Source organism: Lytechinus variegatus, chromosome 16 (assembly GCF_018143015.1).
Source record: "Lytechinus variegatus isolate NC3 chromosome 16, Lvar_3.0, whole genome shotgun sequence".
Taxonomy (NCBI): Eukaryota; Metazoa; Echinodermata; class Echinoidea; order Temnopleuroida; family Toxopneustidae; genus Lytechinus; species Lytechinus variegatus.
This window is the reverse complement of record NC_054755.1, coordinates 12798795-12818315: the sequence shown is the minus strand read 5'-3', so window position 1 is coordinate 12818315 and position 19521 is coordinate 12798795. Positions and strand designations below refer to the sequence as shown.

The 19521-nt window shown below is 36.3% G+C and overlaps 1 protein-coding gene across 1 annotated transcript in view; it reads left to right on the top strand.

Moving 5' to 3' along the window:
* The first annotated feature begins 278 nt into the window (after positions 1 to 278).
* LOC121429659 (transmembrane and coiled-coil domain-containing protein 3-like) overlaps positions 279 to 19521 on the top strand; it is a 31010-nt gene continuing 11767 nt past the window's right edge. The window contains exons 1-12 of the mRNA XM_041626805.1: positions 279 to 324; positions 4770 to 5460; positions 7007 to 7219; positions 8415 to 8483; positions 12349 to 12540; positions 12931 to 13059; positions 13435 to 13527; positions 14280 to 14472; positions 15582 to 15773; positions 16581 to 16717; positions 17362 to 17512; positions 18478 to 18557. Coding sequence (XP_041482739.1) covers positions 5035 to 5460; positions 7007 to 7219; positions 8415 to 8483; positions 12349 to 12540; positions 12931 to 13059; positions 13435 to 13527; positions 14280 to 14472; positions 15582 to 15773; positions 16581 to 16717; positions 17362 to 17512; positions 18478 to 18557 — 1875 coding nt within the window. The 5' untranslated portion in view covers positions 279 to 324; positions 4770 to 5034. The remainder of the gene's footprint in view (positions 325 to 4769; positions 5461 to 7006; positions 7220 to 8414; positions 8484 to 12348; positions 12541 to 12930; positions 13060 to 13434; positions 13528 to 14279; positions 14473 to 15581; positions 15774 to 16580; positions 16718 to 17361; positions 17513 to 18477; positions 18558 to 19521) is intronic.

Genomic DNA, 19521 nt, shown 5'->3' with positions numbered 1-19521 from the left:
CCATGGGGGCGGGGGGCTTCAGCCCCTCCCCACTTTTTTCCAAAACCATGTACAAAAACGCCGCGCCAGGGGAGCTGGTCACCCTGCCCCTCCTCCCATAGCAACATCCATGTTAATGTTGTATCTCAAAAGAAGAAGAAAATGTATTTATTCTGATTATTTTCCATCATCCTCCCCCAACGAGCAATAAAGTAAATCTAGCTAGCCAAGCAGTGCTCGTGTGACTTTATTGCATGCGCTATGCATTTACGGTATACGGTACGGGACCGTAATTGCAAGTGAACGAGATCCTGAAAATCTTGCCGTTCTTTCTAACGAGCAGTGGTAAGTTGTTACAGTTGTATTTCATTATGTTAATACTACAGTCATGTTGGCCTGTTACTAGTAAACTTGGTGCACTTTACCGTAGTATTTTTTTAAAGAAAACGTTAGAATATAGAATGAATCTCAATAGTCACATTCACAAGAGTCTCGCCGCCCATTACGAGTCGAGTCACTCACCGAACGCCTACCGTTCGGTTCTGGCGCTGTGCTGTCCGCGGGGCGTGGCGGCTTCCCGAGTCAACAAACCGCTTCGAATTTCTGGAGTTCATTCAAAAATGCAATAAATGGTCGTCAAATCCAGTAATATTATGGTAGTGTATCCTATTGCATGGGCCTTATTGTCATCCAAGTCACTGGGGACAAACTGGAGACACACCTCAAATATCGGCAATCCCTCTATGGAATCCACAGTTGGAAGAGTTTTAAAAGAAATTTATACCGCAATTCTAAACGGTGCGAAGCTTAATTACTGAACGGGGACTTCCTTCCACCACACGTTTTCCTATTGACACATTAACAACTGACTTGGACACTTTTTCAAACAACAAAAATAGTCATCTTTTTTCTTTTCTCTCCTGTAATATTCTTCCAAGTTGATGACACAATGATGAAAAACACTAGATAAAACAAAATTAATCACACTAAAAACACCATTTAACTGTCTAATTACTTCTCGTGATCCGAGTCTTCTTTCATGTCTTTCCGTGTTGAGATTGTCAATTTTCCATAGGAGGGGACTCGGATCACGAGGAATATGCTATTACTCATTCGCCGAGTCCCCTCTATGGGGAAATTGGCAGTCTCAACACGAGAAGGGGACTCGGATCATGAGGAGTAATCAGACAGTTAAATAGTGTTTTTAATGTGAATTTTTTATTGATTTTAATGATTCTTATCGAAAATATTCATTTATAATCTATAGGAAACTGTCTAAAAGTGGCAGAATGGTTTTGAAGAGGAGGGAAATGAGGAGTAGATGCATATCAATGTGTTAATTGTTTTGTATTTTTAGGGGAGGGGACTTGGATCGCAAGTACCGGTAATAACTCCTCATTATCCAAGTTCCCTCCTATGGGAAATTGGACAGTCTTAACATAAATGTAGGAAGGGGACTTTGATCACAAGGAGTAATTAGACGGTTAAATAGTAATTAGTATTTTCAATGTGATTTTTATTGATTTTAATCTTATTATCGAGAATATTTATTTATCATCTCTGATCACGAGTAATAGTACTCGTTATCCAAGTCCCCTCCTATGAGAAATTGGACAGTCTTAACACAGGAAGGGGACTCTGATCACGAGGAGTAATCATGGTAATTCGACAGTTAAAAAGTGTTTTTAATGATTCTTGTATTCATTTATCATCTCTTGGAACTGTCTAAAAGTGAGAGAGTGGTTTTGAATAGGAGGGAAATGAGGGGTAGATGAATATCAACAGGTTAATTGCTGTTTTGTTTTAGAGGGGGGGACTTAGATCACGAGGAGTAATTAGACAGTTTTATTTTGGTTTTAATGCAATTTTATTGATTGTAATAATTCATATTATAAGGCTCCACATTAACTTTTTTTGGTGGTGGCCCGTTCAAGCCACCAAAGCCTTCAAATAATTTTTTTTGGTGGCCCGAAAAATGTAGTAAAGAAAAACATCAAAAATTAATAACACAAACTTCTAACATATTAATTCTGCAACCATTACCACAAAAATAGTTACTTTCACTTTGTATATCTTGTATGTAAACGTTGTTTGTTATTTTACTTTGCTAATTGATTTGTGGTGAAATATATATTTTGTTCTATGATTAGATGTTGTTTGAAGGTTTGCATGGTGGCATGTACAATCGATGTGGTTTACGATACACCATGTGGAGTGTTATAGAAACAGTGGATAGAAGAAGAAAAAGGAATGGATAGGTGAGAAAGTGGAGATTTGAGAGTAGGGTATTCTTTCTTGAAAGTAGTCCTGAAAAGGACTGTAAACCAGAAGAGATTAAAGAGTTGAAAACAGCTTGAGTAGTAGGGCGGATGAGGAGATGCTGGCTTGAGTCGGCGAGTAGAGATGATGAGTAGTAGCAGTAGAGAGACTCTCAACGTTTTGGGCAGGAGTGTTATGGTTGGTGTTAAAATCATGTAAAAATTGACCTAACACCAGCACCAAAAGATCAACACTGAACTTGAAATCACCCGTTGTGAATGTGTATTCACAGTATTATGTGTGAAGATTACTAATACCGGGTAGTGGTTTTGCAAGTTTCAAGATTTTGTTTCAACTTGCCAGACCTCTGTGTGTTATATCAATGAGCAATTTTTTGTGTTCAATGAATTTTTTTCTTCTGAAAATAATCATGTACATGTATCTCTGTATTCTCATGTAGATGTAGGCCCATGTGAATGAACCCAAATGAAACGATAAATAAATTAATATGATTGGATGATTAATTACTTTGCAGTAATACAGTAAAATAGATTTCCCATTTTGAATTCTTAAACATGTGAAACATAATCTTCATACATTAGATTTCAAATTGAACAATTCATGGGTTGGGGGGGGGTCAAGTTTTATCACAAATTCTTTAGTTTAGAAATAACAAACACTTTAGTGAAAAAATACTTTTTACAATCTGAATTTAATCATAACATTCATAAGATTGATTTCCAAAGTGACTTGTGAAACAACCCTTGGATGATTCAGATCATATTTCAACTAAGCTCTCCTAATATTTTTGTCTGTAGCATTTCATGAAACAAATCTGCGATTTTCACTGACAATGACAACATTATAAAATGCTCCCCTGGCTGTTATAGTACAGACCTTCATTTTTAAGGAGCGCGATCCCGCTGGCGCTCCTACCGCGTTCCTAAAAAAATGAGAGCAAAAATCGCGCTCATAAAAAAAAAATGAAAAAAAAATTGCTAAAATTTCACAATTTACATCTTTAAATCAATGAAATGGCCTTCTTTTTTCCATAATTCCTTGAAATTACTTTGATTTAGTTGAAAACTATCAGAAAAATGAAGAATAATCATCTCTTTTCCGACTGATTTTAATTTAAGCTCGGTAAATATTGCAGTCCCATGTAGTCCCATATGTAGATTTTCATGGCAACACCATGGAAGTCTACATGTGGGACTACAATATTTACCAAGGTAAGTTCAAATCAGAGTCGGGAAAGAGGTGAATATTCTTCATTTTTCTGATAGTTTTCAACTAAATCAAAGTAATTTCAAGGAATTATGGAAAAAAGAAGGCCATTTCATGGATTTAAAGATGTAAAATGTGAAGTTTTAGCAATTTTTTTTTCAATTTTTTTTTTTTTTTTTAGCAGGAGCGCTTACGACATCTTGTAAACGTATTGACGTGACCCAGGCCTAGTTTCACCACGGATTAATTAATAGCTAACAAAGCTATTGCATATATACAATGTTAAGAAAAATCTATCATACATGTATTGTAATGAATTGATTTGAGCTCCTCACGGAGAGCGATTCTGAGGAGCTCAAAAAAATAAGGAGAGCGATTTATTGAGCTCCACAAAATTATAAATATGAAGGACTGATAGCATAGATATATGGATTGCTTTGAGAGGCATGGTTCTTTCTAGAGGCTCAAGGGGACCGCAATGCAACTATGCCCTAACTTAGCCTTGCCCCCGACGTTAGGTCTCAAAGTCAAATATCAAAGCAGTCCATACCAATTAACGTTAGATCTACTAGATTTTAGGAACAAAATTAGGGTCTGAAATCTAACTTTAGAAAGTGCAATGACCGTCTTATCTTTTCACCCAACTCACCTTTTGCGAGCATGCATTTGAACGAACAACTGCAACAAGACTTGATGATTGATACATTCGTTATGTCCTTTATATTAAAGTTAGTCTTCTTTTCAGTAATGCCATATATTTTAACAGGAATTAACAAGCAAAAGTCAAAGATTGGCATCGTTCCATCGATATGTCATATCTGTTGCGCGCACTTGCGCAATAAGCGCATACATGTAAATGCGCGAATTGTCTGAAACTTTCGATCAAAACGCGCGGATAGTTATGGTATCCGTAATAACTGCAGAAAGCAATATTTTGCATGCAATCAAATGGGGATCTCAGCCAAAATTTTCTATGCCCGTTGTTAAGGGGCAGGTCAGGGGGCAACGGGCAGAGATCTTGTTAACTATGCCCGTTGCCATTGGTTACCACCTTAGTTTGTTGTTTTGCAGGCATGGTGGATTCCATGACCCCACTTTTGACCAATCAGAAGAACGGATTATCTAACATTCTTAAAGAGAGGCTTATCATTTTTAATAGTTCTTTCATGTCGAAAATTTCATTTGGAATACATGTACAGTGTATGCACTATGCACTATTAAAGTAGATATACTGCAACCATGCTTTGCTTTTTCTCCTAGTGAAAAAAGCAGGTTTTCAATTCCACTTTGTTTCTTCTGTACAGAGTCGCATTTGACGATTAACGGAGCGGGCTTCATTTCAAGGGCTGTCTGCTTTGTGAAGCAAAACAGACTATATCAACAGAACACACATTCCAAAACCACTACTGCTCATCTGTAGCCTTTGGCAAATAATGGAAAAAATCAGAGATAGCCCCACACAGAGACCAGACAGCACTTAGAATGCCTCTCACTCTCTAAAAGTCAACAAGACCTGGTTCTATTCTAGGGATATTTATCTGCATTCGTGTACTTGCGGTACAGATTACAATGGCGAAAGGTTTGAGAATGTTCCAAATTATTTCATCATGTCTTATCCTATCTGCTGCACTGGCAGCCATGCTGGCCACGTCCACAAATGCAGCGAACCCCAAAGCTTACAAGGAAGCGCTCAAAGCCAAGGAAAAGGAATCCCAAGGGGAGAGTGTCGTCGGAGGGGCGCTGCTTGGGAAGCGATCCCAACGAGAGGGCTACTGGCTGGCGAACTCCTGTGGGAAGCTGGCGGGTCTGATGCAGACAAAGAAGAGGGTGATCCAAAAGTTGAACCAAACCATTTACGATGTGGATTCGAATTTTAAACTTCCCAGGGAAGAGAGGGCGTTTCAGATCCACACCTTTCAGATCTTTCAGAAGGAGATTAATGAGAGTGAGAACGAGATCTTCATGGCCATTAATGGACTACAGAGGGCACTTCAGGTATGTTGCATTTCTTTTTAACTTTAAGAAGAAGAATCAGATTGTGAAAACCAACCCAAATCCCTGGTAAACGCACTGTAAAGTAAATTCACCTTTTGTGGAACTTGGGCAACATTATGGCTAGAATAGTACAGGTAGTGCATGTATTTTTTTTTTATAGAATAAAGATAATTATTATTCAAATATTTCTTGAAAAACTATAAACACTAAAGACCTATTGAATAGTTACATGTATTATTAAAATGTAGCTCAAGGTCTCAGCATTCATATGCTCATTACATCTTGATTCTCAAACTTTCATTGATTTGTTTCTTGATTTTTCTGTTTTCGTACAAGCTAAACTTGTCCCCAGGTTTCATTCTCCAATCAGTGACCCCCAGAAATTTCTGTTAGCTGCCTACCAATATACATGTAGATTTTTGTTTTTAGATGCAGTATGTGTATTAGTGTAAAAATATGTGTATAAAGTATCTGATAATTCCTGAATATTGGAAAAATGATAAATGTGCATCTACGTCATATCTGCATACAGATACTTATTATTCTGTGTCAAATGTGTGACTGTTAAGGGTTTAATTTAATGTTATCTACAATACATGTACCATGTTTTTGGTACTCTTGATCAATAAATTAGTATATACCGGTAATTCAATATTTATTGATTCAATCATTTAAAAGTCAGTATACATGTATGGTTAGTTGATTTTCCATAATCACAGAAGTGAAAAATGCAAACATAAATTGTGTGATCACCTACATGTAGGCAGTATTTCAAGATCATTTTTGGTAAGTAATGTACATTGATAGTACATGTAGATCAGATTCCATGTTTATTTTGTTAAATGTGCAGGGCTCGAATTAATCCAAGGCCATCCAAGGCCATGGCCTTAGATGCCCTCAGAAATGGCCTTGATGCCCTTTCAAATATCTGTAGACTTAAGGCCAAAATAACTGCCCTTTTTGGCTGTGGCCTTGGTGCCCTGCGGTAATCCAGTACATGTGCCCCATTAAAAAAGTGCATTTATTATTGATGCCCTTTTTTTTTGGTGGCCTTGGATGTCCCATAAAGTGAAAACTGCCTGCCCTTTCCCTTAAGTGCCCTTTTAAAAAATAGCCTTGCCCCTTTAAATTCTTAATTCAAGCCCTTAATGTGTGTTAATACATGTAGACCTACATGTACATGTATCTCGTTATAAGTTATAAAAACACCCAGTGTAGTAAAATAAAGGTTCTGTGTGAAAATTATTCATTCCTAGTGATTGCAATTTATGAATCATCATGTGCTCATTATCTATTATTATTTATTTATTTATGAACAACCCAATGTAATTCAACACATAATTAGATAGTTTTTGGTAATGTATTAATTGGGTTTAATTGAATGAATTCACTTCATGTGTATTAAAGGCAATTGCAAGGACATTGTCAACAATAAAGAGAGCAGCCGTCTTCATTTTGGTGCCTTAAATGCATGATTGCGAATATAATGTTTAACACTGATATTTAAAACCAGGGTTAAATTTAAATGAATTCTTTTTGTGTGTAGGGCAATTACAAGGACATTATCAACATGAAAGAGAGCAGCCGCCTTCGTCTGGATGCCTTGCGAGAGGCGACCTTGATGGAGGAGCAGGAGTACAATGACCTTGTGGCAGCAGAGAAGAAACAGATAGCGGCCAAGGTGCACCTTCAACATCTCAATTTTGGCAACTCTTCAAACCATACCAAGGTTGAGACTATCCTAGATGAAATATTTCAGGTTTGTCATGATGTTGAATTTTCATTGAGAATGTATTGATAATAATAGTAAGAGGCATTTAATGTTAATAGGGCAATCTATTGAAAGGCACTCAAGGATGAGTGTCATCTAGTCGAGAACTGATAATGTTCGAGAAAAAGACTTCATTTTGAATTTGAAAGTCTTGAATGACGTTATATTTTTTAAATTTGAGGATGTGCAACGAATGTTCCTTGCTCTGACAAATAGAGTGTTGTGTGTTATACCACATGCGATATGAAATTTATGTGTCTTTTTTAGTCTGATTAATCTCTGCATACAGAGAAAGTTGATTAACCCCCCCCCCCCCCCCCGCCAATCTGGGTCCCCTGACACAAAGGTTGGCGATTGATCTTCCGGTTAATTTTAAAGATTGATTGTACTGTGTAGTCATTGCGATCAATCATAGAAATTTGTTCTACGATCATTGCTAAGTTTTTGTGTTACGGGCCACTAATTGGTATTAATGTTGTTAAAATCCAAAACACTGACATTCTGGTAATTCTTAAAGTCTTGATGTTATTTCATGTATAATAGCCCGTAGGCTGAATTGTATGTGTTTTACCTTCGGCGTGTATCTACAGAAAATCGTTAAAACGGTTTATCTTTACCGGTATCGAGAAAACCGTATCTCCCTTAAACCAACCTGTATCTACAGAGCGAATGCTCTGATTAACTCACATTTCATGCCGCAAATACCTTGGAAAACAGGAAATTCAACCTATGACCTCGTAATGCATTTTGGTATGTCCAAAATGGCACCTCGTATGAAAAATTTTACAATTTATGGTAGATCTCACTTAACGTAGCAGGTGTATATGTACGTGTTGCACGATCAGCTGGCGAGATCGAAAAGGCAAGAACATGCAACTATACCACAAAATTGCACTTCCAAGTTCACACACGTCCGCCAGACATGATACGCTTTTTTGCTGTATGTTTCTACACAAAAGTTAAACAGATAAACACGGCAATAACCTCCTCTCAGAGGTGGTTATGAGAAAATGTATTTTGCATGATGCGGTTTATCAATAAACCCTATCACGTCTGTTTCTACTTCCATTGAACGATACTCTGTAGAAACACACTGACTGTAGATGTACATATTAATGTACACATTCTGTACAGTTCTTGACAAAAATGCAAAAGCCATATTTTGTATTTCTTGTCTTTACAGGAGGTAGCTGAAGCCGCAGATAAACTGGAGGTTGATATCGAGGAACATGCTTTTGATAAGAGTAAGATGGTGAGTATGGATGAAGGGCTACATGATATGATAGTATTAGTATAATGCATTATGAAAAAATTATGTTATTGGAACCTCATTGAATAGAACATATTGGATACTGTCACTGCTTACAATATTGTAATAATTTGAGTTTTCATGTGTTTTACATAAGAAATATGTCTGTATTGAAATGCTATTTCAGGATTATTAATTTATGCATGTACATGTGCATAAATAGTAACTTCTCGATGATCCTTCCACTATTCTTGTAAATATTCTCACATATATGTATTACATGTAATAGTTTTGAAATATTCCTTATTTCTTGATTCGTATGTTTTGTTAATGTTTTCATGAAATTGGTAAATAAGGTTTCAATTTGTACATGTACTATCCATTTCTTCAGCACACCTTACCAGGTTCCTGTGGAAAGGTTAATGAAAGTGTCACACCTAATACCTACACGTATAGTTTATTCTCCTATCTCCACATCTGTTAGTCTCTGGTTGAGTGGTAAATGAACATAACCACACAATACAAATAATCCTTTTGGGACGATGTATTAACCCTATCTAGGCCGGGGTATTTTGGGAGTTCATATGACCGGGGGGGGGGGCTCCCAGTCCCCCCCCTAAGATCTCGACCGCGCGATCGCGCCGAAAATTGGCACGCGGTTTACCTGGGACATAATCTACAAGATTGTATAGCAATTTATTTCATGCGAATCGCTATTAAGTGATTATGCTAATTTATGCGTAATTAGTATGCGAAATCATACTTTTTCCTCTAACTCCCTAAATAAAGCTCCAAATGTACTAATTTTTGGTATAGAAACTCTGTGTAGTGTTCTTAGCAAGTGTACATGAAAAAAATTGCGATATCAAATCATTTTCTTATGTATTATATTGTTTTTTGCAATTTCTTATGTATTTCATTGTTTTTTGACCTATTGTTTGTCATTGTTTTTTCAATGAAATTTGTTGGGGACTCTTCTGTGATCATAAAAAGCATGAAATAAATACATTTAGACCAGCAAAACTAAAAATATTCATACAAATATGAATTTTGGTTGAAAACAAAATTTGCATAGACTTTGTACACAAAATCATGTTTTTGAGCAATTTTCGGTCTGACATGCACTTACATAATGTTGCGTAATTTCGGAACCACGTACCCGGGTGACGCAAAGTTGGTCTCAAAAGTTGCGCAAGACTTGAAAGTAAAAAGTCAGCGAGCGGTGCGTCAAAAAAATTTGCGCGGCGAAAATATTGCGTGATTCTTCGACGGGGGGGGGCCTCCAAGGCCCCCTCCAGCCTAGATAGGGTTAATCCTTTCATGTATTTTTACATCTGGTGATAATTGAATATTCAACTGTTCAATATTAAATGTCATGCATGTATGTACCTATTGTAGTGATAGGGATTCTAATTTCATTTGAATCAATAGCATGCAAGAACAATATATAAGAAGTAAAAGAGAATGATGTGATTACAAATAATACAAGAATAGATGAATTTATTATTAAAGGCTTGCTCTTATTCTGTTTTCTTCTTCCTATTGTGTGTATGGATGGTTCTAAGACCATGCATTCTCCTTACGAAGCTTGCAATGCCTCACAAAATATTAGCTTTAGTTTGCTTTAGTGGGTAGTGGATGACTGCAAGCTAAAAATATATAATGGCTGGTAGAGAATGATAGAGCATTGATCAACTCTTTAGAGCTGGGCCCCGTTGTATAAAAGTTACCATTATGGTGATTTTACCATGGTAACGCTGATCAACATCCAATCATAATCAAGGATTCCATGATAGTTACCATTGGATGGCAAAGTTACCATAATGCTAATGCTAACTTTTATGCAATGGGACCTTGGTCTGTTTCACTAATTTTGATGATTCCATTGAAGTCTGTCATGGTGTACAATGTACCTCATGGATCTACTGTTTATAGTTGCACTGTAATATCAAGGAGCTTTTTAATACTGTGCATCAGTGTCATTTAGGGCAGTGACAAGTGATGCATGTCCAAAGCCACTTCACTGAGCTATTGACCCGGAGGGGCCACTTACATTGACGAGTGGATACCATGCGCGACCAAAAAAACACGTAAAAAGGATGTCTTTTTCACGATAGGGCACGTTACATACGTAACGTGATAAGGGTATCAAAAACACAAAAATAATGAAAAAAGGGTATCTATCTCGCAAGGAAAATTACGTGTTTAGGGTCGAATTTGCGGGGATTATAAAACAAAATTAAAATGTTTTATAAAGGATGTCCTTTTTGCCCCAACACTTCGTGTTTAGAGTCTGATTTGCGCGAGGTGTAGAAGGTGGGGTCGTACTAAACCAAATAAGGTAAAGCCGACGACCGAAGGACCCGTAACAATAAAACATTCCTGTACTTGTTTAGGGATTCATTTCAGAAATATTTGCCAAGAGTATCGTTTTGTTCCCAATGCTTGTTAAGGGTAGGGTTTCACACGCCAATACTTGTTAAGGGGTGCATTTTCAGAATATGGAAATTACGTGTTTGGGGTGCTTTTCGAGACCCCATGGTCGCGCATGGTATCCACTCGTGAATGGAAGTGCCCCCCCCCCCCCCCCGGGGCTATTGAGCAAACAATGGATACAATTCCAGAAGTAATGGCAGTGCAGCATTAGTTAAGGTTTAAAGGGAATTGGGTAAACAATGTCAGTTATACATGTGTTTTGACCCCATGTAAGCCTTTGTATTAATGTATGCAGAGATGAAGCCCTATCTGGCTGTATACCGTAGAAGGTACATTATAATGAAAGGGGGGTATACTGCATGTAATCATTATAGAGCATGATTGTTAATGCTCTTGCCCACTGACCAAGTTCACTTTCAGTAATTGGGTTTTATTGCAGTCATGAAACTCTGTGCATTTTTTATAATAATAACAATAATAGTAATAAATATGTCCATTTATATATCACAGTTGCTATGTGCATATACTCAACTGCGCTTTGATACATGGTATCACGTCATTACCCCGGCTCCAGCTGAGCAGCCATATTAATAGGCACTAAAGCGTCCAAGGAATAAATCCTACCAGGTACCCATTCACCTCACCTGGGTCGAGTGCAGCACAGAAGGAAATTACGCCATGGCTGTGATTGGAACCCACAACCCTCTGTTTCAAAGTCTGGAGACTATTCCACTGGGCCATATCGAAAGAATTAAAGAATAATAGTAGAAGGGGTATTGGGGAGGGCATTATGGACCTTCCAAAGCCATTAATCATGTGGATTATCCTATTTTCTCCTTTTAATATTCTATTAGTGGAAAAGTTGAAAAGAAAAGATATATATTATGAAATTCATAATTTTTCTCAAATCATAATGCTATGGTACCATGGACATCCAGATGAATAAGAGTGAAATAGGAAATTATTTTTTGAATATTATGTCAAAATGTATCACAACCTTGGATTTTTTAATAAAAAGATCGAAATTTTTATTTCTCATTTATTTTACGTGATACGCCATATCAAGCCCCCTCAAAATTTTTAGCTCATCACACCACTGTCTGGTGCTGAAATTTGGGAATGAAATTGGGGGCTCGACTGTGGCATGCATGCGTACAGGTTGGCATCATTTATACTGAGTGCCCCGCCCACTGATCAAACTAGCTGCATCTAAAGATAGAAAGCATTCAGACAGTTTTTGAAAAGTGTGAGGTTCAGTGGTAAATTGCAATTCATATCTAGGTGAAGACATTTTGAAAGCAAGATTTAAATATTCATCCCCTTCTGACAAGTGTGATGTTGGTTAACTGCAATTTTTATTTCTACGAAGATGGTGAGAATGCAATATTTGCTTTTTATCCCTTTAAACTTATTTTTATTTTTTACCCTTCAGGCAAAAGGATCACAAATCGAGGCCGTGGTTCGTATTGATGAGATCCTTACCAATTATAACAACTCAAACTCTGTCAAGAAAAGAGCAGTTCAGCCTGGGATGAGTGTACTCATAGATACCAGTAACAATCAGTATGTGCTCACGAAGCCCAAGGATACAACAGTTCCACTTGAAGACCATCATTTTATCAAGGTATCAACCATGTCACATACATACCAATAAAAAAGGGGCAATGTGTATTTGAATAACAGTTACCAAATTTGCATGAATTGCTTAACCCTCTTGAACATGCCACAAGGCCGATTCGATGTATGTGATTATGACAATGAATTTTGAAGAACTTGTTTCCTTTTCAGCTAGATGTGGGTCCCCCCAAAAAAAAAATATATATAATGAAATAATAAATGAAGGAAGGAAGGAATATAAATAAATAAGTTATAAGTTTATCAAAGCTAGATATTTTAGAAGAGGGTTGGGAGTATCACATTATGTGTTGCTGATGGGGTTTTACATACATGTAAATGGAAGTGATTAAGTATATTTTTAGTTGTTTTGACTATTTTGTTTGATTCTTTTAAACAGGATATAATCTTAATGGTGGTTTTGGCCGCTATCCTCGGCTGGGCAAGCAGTGCCATGGGTTTTCCTGCAATGTTCGGATACATTATGACTGGTGTTATACTAGGATCAGATGGTTGTAATATCATCAAGGTAATAGTGATGATGGTGGTGGTTGTGGTGATGGTGGATGGTGATAATGATGATGATGGTAGTGCTGGTGGTGGTGGTGGTGATGATGATGATGATGATAGTGGTGGTGTTGATGATGATTATGAGGAGGAGGAGGATGATGATGATGGTGGTGATGATGATGATGATGATGATGATGACAGCGTTGAACATGGTGGTGTTGGTGATGATCAATGTGATAATGTATGATAGAGATGGTATTGTAATTATGACCATCGTTATGAAATCATCACCGCCATTATTTGAAGGAGATGATAATGGTGAGGTTGATGACATTCAGATTGTCATGATGATAATGCTGTGTTATTTTACTTTTACATCCTCTTCAACAATTAGGCAGTAGTACAAGTTGAAAGCCTTGCTGAATTTGGTTCTTTCTTCATACTTTTCTCTGTCGGCTTAGAATTTTCTCCTGAAAAGATTAAAAAGGTAAGTGCAAATGACATCACATTCTTTTATTTTTGGGAGGTGGCATATCGACACATTTAATTATAATTCATTGTCGGGAAACACCTATTAAAGAGGAAAATTCTTCTTTATTGACAAAACTGTAGACAAAATTTTGTCAAAAGAAAGAGATTGAAACAATTGACACGATTAGTAATCAGGTAGAAAGTGCAGCATTCTCTAAATTTTTTGGGGAAGAGGAATACTCATTTCTAATGATTGAATTTATTATGAGATCATTTGAAGGATTGTGTAGAACAAAAAAAGATATTGTTTTAAGCTACCTAAATTCTTACATCTGGGAAAATCAGAATTGAGGTGCTGTTGTGTCACTTGACTCTTAAACCAAGGGTTGAGGGTTCAAATCCCACTCGGCTCTAATGTCCTATGGCAAGGCTTTTATCCATGTTTGTCACTCTCCACCCAGGTTGAGTACCCAGTAAGATGTGAACATCGGTGTGATTGGCACGTGTGTACTGTTAAACAGTCGCCTGGTCAGGATACTCCCCAGGGAGTGGAAATGGTGCGCTTTATGTGTAGAAAAGTGATGGATCCCATGACCGGGGTGATAATAATTACAGTGTAAAGCACTTAGAAACATATGTATGAAGTGCTATATAAATGTAACTATTATTATTATTATGAAATCAGAGAAAATTTGTCATGAAATTCTTTGACATACATGTAACTCTTCATGAAACACTTGCCCCATGTCTTCTTCCTCTCCATGATAGGTATGGAAGGTAGCTCTCATAGGCAGTGTAGCAATGAGCGTTCTGATGATCATCTACGGAATCCTCTTTGGGTTTGCCTTACATATCATCCCGAGACAGAGTGCTTTCATTGCAGCATGCTTGTCTCTTTCAAGTACTCCATTGGTCGTCAAGTTTCTCAGTTCTAACTCTGCACGCAGAGAAAAAGAAGAAGGTTAGATACATTATTCATGTTTTATTTCTGCAATGACTTAATTACAATTCTCTGTTTAATAATGTAAAAGAAACACCTGCAATTTTTGACATTGTTTGTATGCTCAGTATGGAAAAGTCGTCAATACAAATCTTGTAATTGCAAACTTGAAGTTGCTTTAAGTACGTGAAGTCTTACCTGTATTGATGTCTCAACAAACCAACTTTTGATAGTTTTAAATCTATAGAAAGTCTCTGAATGTAAATTATTTGTTTTCTTTGTAAACATTTTATTTTTAGTATTTAAACTTTTGTATTGTATTTGCCTTAGATCTAATAAACCAAATTTGAATTGAATTTCAAAATCTGTGTCCAATTCAATTCTACTGTTTTATTATCCACAGTGTGAAAATTTGTTTTGCATAAGCATTCCATCACATTACATAAACATTCATCAACAGCAATGTTACATGAATAACATTGTTATTCCACAAATATGTTTCCCTTATTTTGACATCAGTCATTCATGTTATTCTTAAGAGATTGGTTGACTGCAGTGTACTCAACATCCAGCATTAGTCACCAAGGCCCGAATTCACAGAGGTGGTTTTGAAAACCTACGGTTGAGTCCATGATTTATGCAGATTTCCTGCTTAATGCTTAATTTAGAGCGCATCGAGCGCGTGTATAAAAAATGTCCAATGCTGATGCGCGCTTTTGTCACAGTGCGCCAGATTGATGCCTGTTGCCATGGTTATCCACGCTATTTTATTCGTGAGTCCACTGTTTGGAATAATGAGTCAACTCTTCAAACAGTGGACTCATGAATAAAATAGCGTATCTTACCATGGTAACAGGTGTCAATTTGGCGCACTGTGACAAAAGCGCGCATCAGCACTGGAAATGTTTTATACATGCGCCAGATATGCGTCAAAATAAGCGTAATTTATACAGGAAATCTGCATAAACCATGGACTCAACCGTGGGTTTTCAAAACCACCTTTGTGAATTCGGACCCAAGTGTCTCTCCAGGGGTCTTACTGCTAGTTTGTCCAATATATCCAATCCGGCTAGATCTGTCACCGATGTTATCATCAAATGCTTTCATTTTCTTTCCCCTATCTCTGATAGATGTTGGGGATCATGATTATAGTCACACACTTCTCGGGATCCTAGTAATGCAGGATGTCCAACTTGGTCTTTTAGTAGCTATCATGCCCACACTAGCTGGAGCTGACAATTCATTGCCAAACGCCCAACAGCAATTATCTCTACTAGCCAGCATTGTGGCGACCTTCAGACTTATTCTTTGGCTCGCATTAGGTAAATAGAGGTCTTTCTCTTATTTTTCCCCCATCTCTTTTTCATAATGCACCTTAAGCATATTTACCAAAGTAAGATATAGTGCAAAGCTAGCATGCATTATTATTAGTGTTCTTCTTGTGGGTGATGTTTTTAATTAGATATTAGATATTAATAGTTTTCAGATTATATTCCTGTTTTTGCACAGAAAATTATCTTGAAGACTGAGGAATAAGAAGTACTGCATATCAAATGGTTTATTAGGAAATGCACTTTGATGATATATGGAATATGAATATAAATAAATAAACAAACTAATAAATAAATAAATAGATAGATAGATAGATAAATAAATAAATAATTGGTCTCATCTCAAAATTACTATTTTTAGTCACTTGATTACTTAATTATACTGGTTAAGGTTGGCAGCTCTGTTATTGTCTTTAACTGATCAATAGATTTAGTAAATGCTCAACTTTTCACCTTTGTGATTTTTAGCTCGTCATCGGACATGCTTCCCCTTCTTCCTCTCTATCGTTAGTCAATGATGTGTTGAAAGCCAAAAGAAATTTATACTTGTATAAGTATTTTATAGCACTTGAAAAATGAGAGGGATGACTCTTTTCAGACTAAAATCTAAATTCAGACTTTATAAACTTTTTTTCAGCGATTGAAAACGCCTTTTTCATGTAGAAAAGGGGCCCCTCTTTTTAATATTCAGACTTGTTTTTATCATTTCTAAGTGGCATTTATGAATTAACAACTGTAGAGATAATATCATCATTTACAAAACAACTGATCAATATTTTTTATTTTTTTGCCTTCTAGCAATGGGAAGCATTCTTCTACTAACCTACTCATTCAGCAAACTAGTTGTACCTTTCATCTTTCATCGGTTAAAACAAGAAGGCAATAAGGAAATTCTATTACTTGCTACAATATCATCTGTTTTCATTATGCTCATGGTAAGTTATGTTCTTTCTCTTTTGAATATTCACAACCTCATATTAGCATGCTCACTCATATTTTCAAAACTAAATACATGAAAATGAAATGAAGAATCTAGATGAGGCAATGGACCACTTGTTGAAATGTATGATTTTTTTTTAGTGATAAAGAGAACCAAAATGGAACATCAATTTTCATGACCATATTTCAGTTGAGCATGATGAAAAAATCTCCTTGCACCATATGCACATGAGTTGTTTCTCAGTGGTCCATTGTATGGCCAAATGAATACCAAATAAGGCCCTCAGTGATAGCAGTTTGTCAACTGAAGAAGGTACCCTGTTGAAATAAAACTCGAAATAAAATAAATAAATAGGCTGACAACAGTTTTAATGAGCCTGGGTCATAATTCCTTGGAATCAGGCCACTTTTGACTGATTTCAGTGGGGCTATTCAAACGTTCATGTCTTCGGGTCCTCATGGACTGATTCCCACCAAATTTTGTGTGTGGATGTTTTTTTTTTCTCATGCTCCTCATCCTCTGCTGAGATATGGTATCAAAGATGCTGGAATGCAGAAAAGATGTTTTGTGTGTGACATTGCTTTGGTACTCTGCATTTAATGATATTGCATTTACCAATTTTTTTTTTCTTTCTTGAAGATCACAGATTCCTTAGGGTTATCAATGGAGCTTGGTTGTTTTCTGGCTGGTGCTATGTTAAGTACACTCGGACATACATTCATAGAAGAATTGAATGTAATGGTAGAACCCGTCAGAGATGTCTTTGCTTGCCTCTTCTTCGCATCTATTGGTAAGTTAAAGAAGCTTTTAAGTGCCATCAAGGTGGTGAGCTACGTTATCTCGCCAAGTCGTCTTACGAAGAAATGTACATCAACACAGAGTGCGCACACATTGATGTTAATCTGAAGCCAGTCATCCTGGCTGGATTCCTTTGCCACTTGGTGTAGTTCTTGCATGTTGTGGAGAAAAGAAATCAATCACATCATTTACTTTTCATAAGTCTACTTGGCAAAACAATGCATCTTGCTTTGGTGACATACAACTTATATGTTGACAAGTTGATGGCACTTAAAGTTTCCATAGTATAAAGTTATGGCTCATTTGTTCTTCGGTCTATCAATAAAATCCTTGCCATCTAATATGTTAAGTATTTCAAAATCCAAACAATTTGAGGGCAGCTCTGGAAAAGCTTTAGTTTGGAATGATTGCAATGATGGCAACCTGATATTGTCTGAAAACATTCTTCTATAGAGAGTCCTTTCTTGTATTAAAAGCAAAAGAAGGTTTCTCTTATGTTGTTATTCTAAATAGTAAATTTTGGTACATTGTCCTGACAATTTTTTTTTTGAGATACATGGTTTTACTTGGCAACAGATGATATGTAGCTTTGATTTGTAATTTTGCTCTTGTTTTACTTTAACCATTATTCTTGTTGGGTATTTTTTGCCAGATAAGATGTCATTGGTATATTGTGCATGATTTAAATTGAATTAGTATTTTTTTTTTTTTTGGTGGATGGAATAAATATATTGAATATATTGTTCTATCTTGTTTCCTGTTTTGATCTGATAATTTTTTTTTTCTTGGTATTAGTTGTGGTTAAAAGAAGACAGCCGTTTCAAAATGTAGGTAATATTTGATTGGCAAGTTGTACTAATACCATGTCAACCGTAAACCACTTATCACTATAAAGGAAAGGAGTTATCACTTTTAGCATCATCAGGGATTGATTAATACCATTCCTTACTCTTTCAGGTCTTCATATATTCCCAACCTTTGTAGCCTATGAGCTGACTATTCTCCTAAGTCTTACTTTTACTGTGGTTATCCTAAAGGTAAGCTATTACACCTGGGATCTGTTTCATAGAACTTGTTACAATAACAAATTTACAATTACTGGTAAAAGCTTCTGAAATCCTTTAATTTAATTGGCTGATAGTAAAATTGTTATAGAAATTGAGCATTTGTTATTTAAAAAAGTCTTAATGAAATGGGACCCTGGTCTACACTCACTCTTTGTACTTTGGTGGTGTTGCAAGAAAATATTTGACATCAATGGCAAATATCCATTTACTATTCTGCCCAAATTTGGCAAAAGGAAGCAAGTGACGTATTGTTGTTTCTGAAACACCCTTTGTATTTTGCACGTTCAGGCAAAATTTGGGGAAGAAATGATTGTTCTATGGAAAGATATTAAAGAAAGTATGCTGTTAAATTGCGTTGACACCTATGTAAACGATGAACATACATTGCTCATTTACAACAAATACTTTTTTGTAACTTGCTTCCTTTTGCCAAAGAATGGCAGTATTGATTGTTACAATTGATCAATCGATTTTAGCTGTAGCAAATCAGATTACACTCCTCATAAGTTTAAGGAGCAGATAAGCAATTTATGATTAATTGAAAGACATATGATGATTTAAGGACAAAAATAGACTTGCAGTTGATCACAAGTTTCTTTCAACACTCCATTAGTCTAATCCTAGTGTGTCTACAACCATTTGCGACCATCTATGAATCATTAACCTTTTTGTCTGATTTCCAGTTGGCAAAATCCAATGCATCTAGTCTCCACTTGGTCTGACACCAATATTCTGTATGATGGTATTACCACTTATCAACCAAATTTTTATTTGACAAGCCCTGATTGATTTATAGGCTAATGAGGTTAAAGGTCGCATGTTAGCGTGTTCTTGTAATAACCTAAACACTTGACTGATCAGTATATATATGGATCATGTAAGAGTGAGGTACTCATTTTCACTCACAAGAGTAGCTGATTTTATTAATCATATG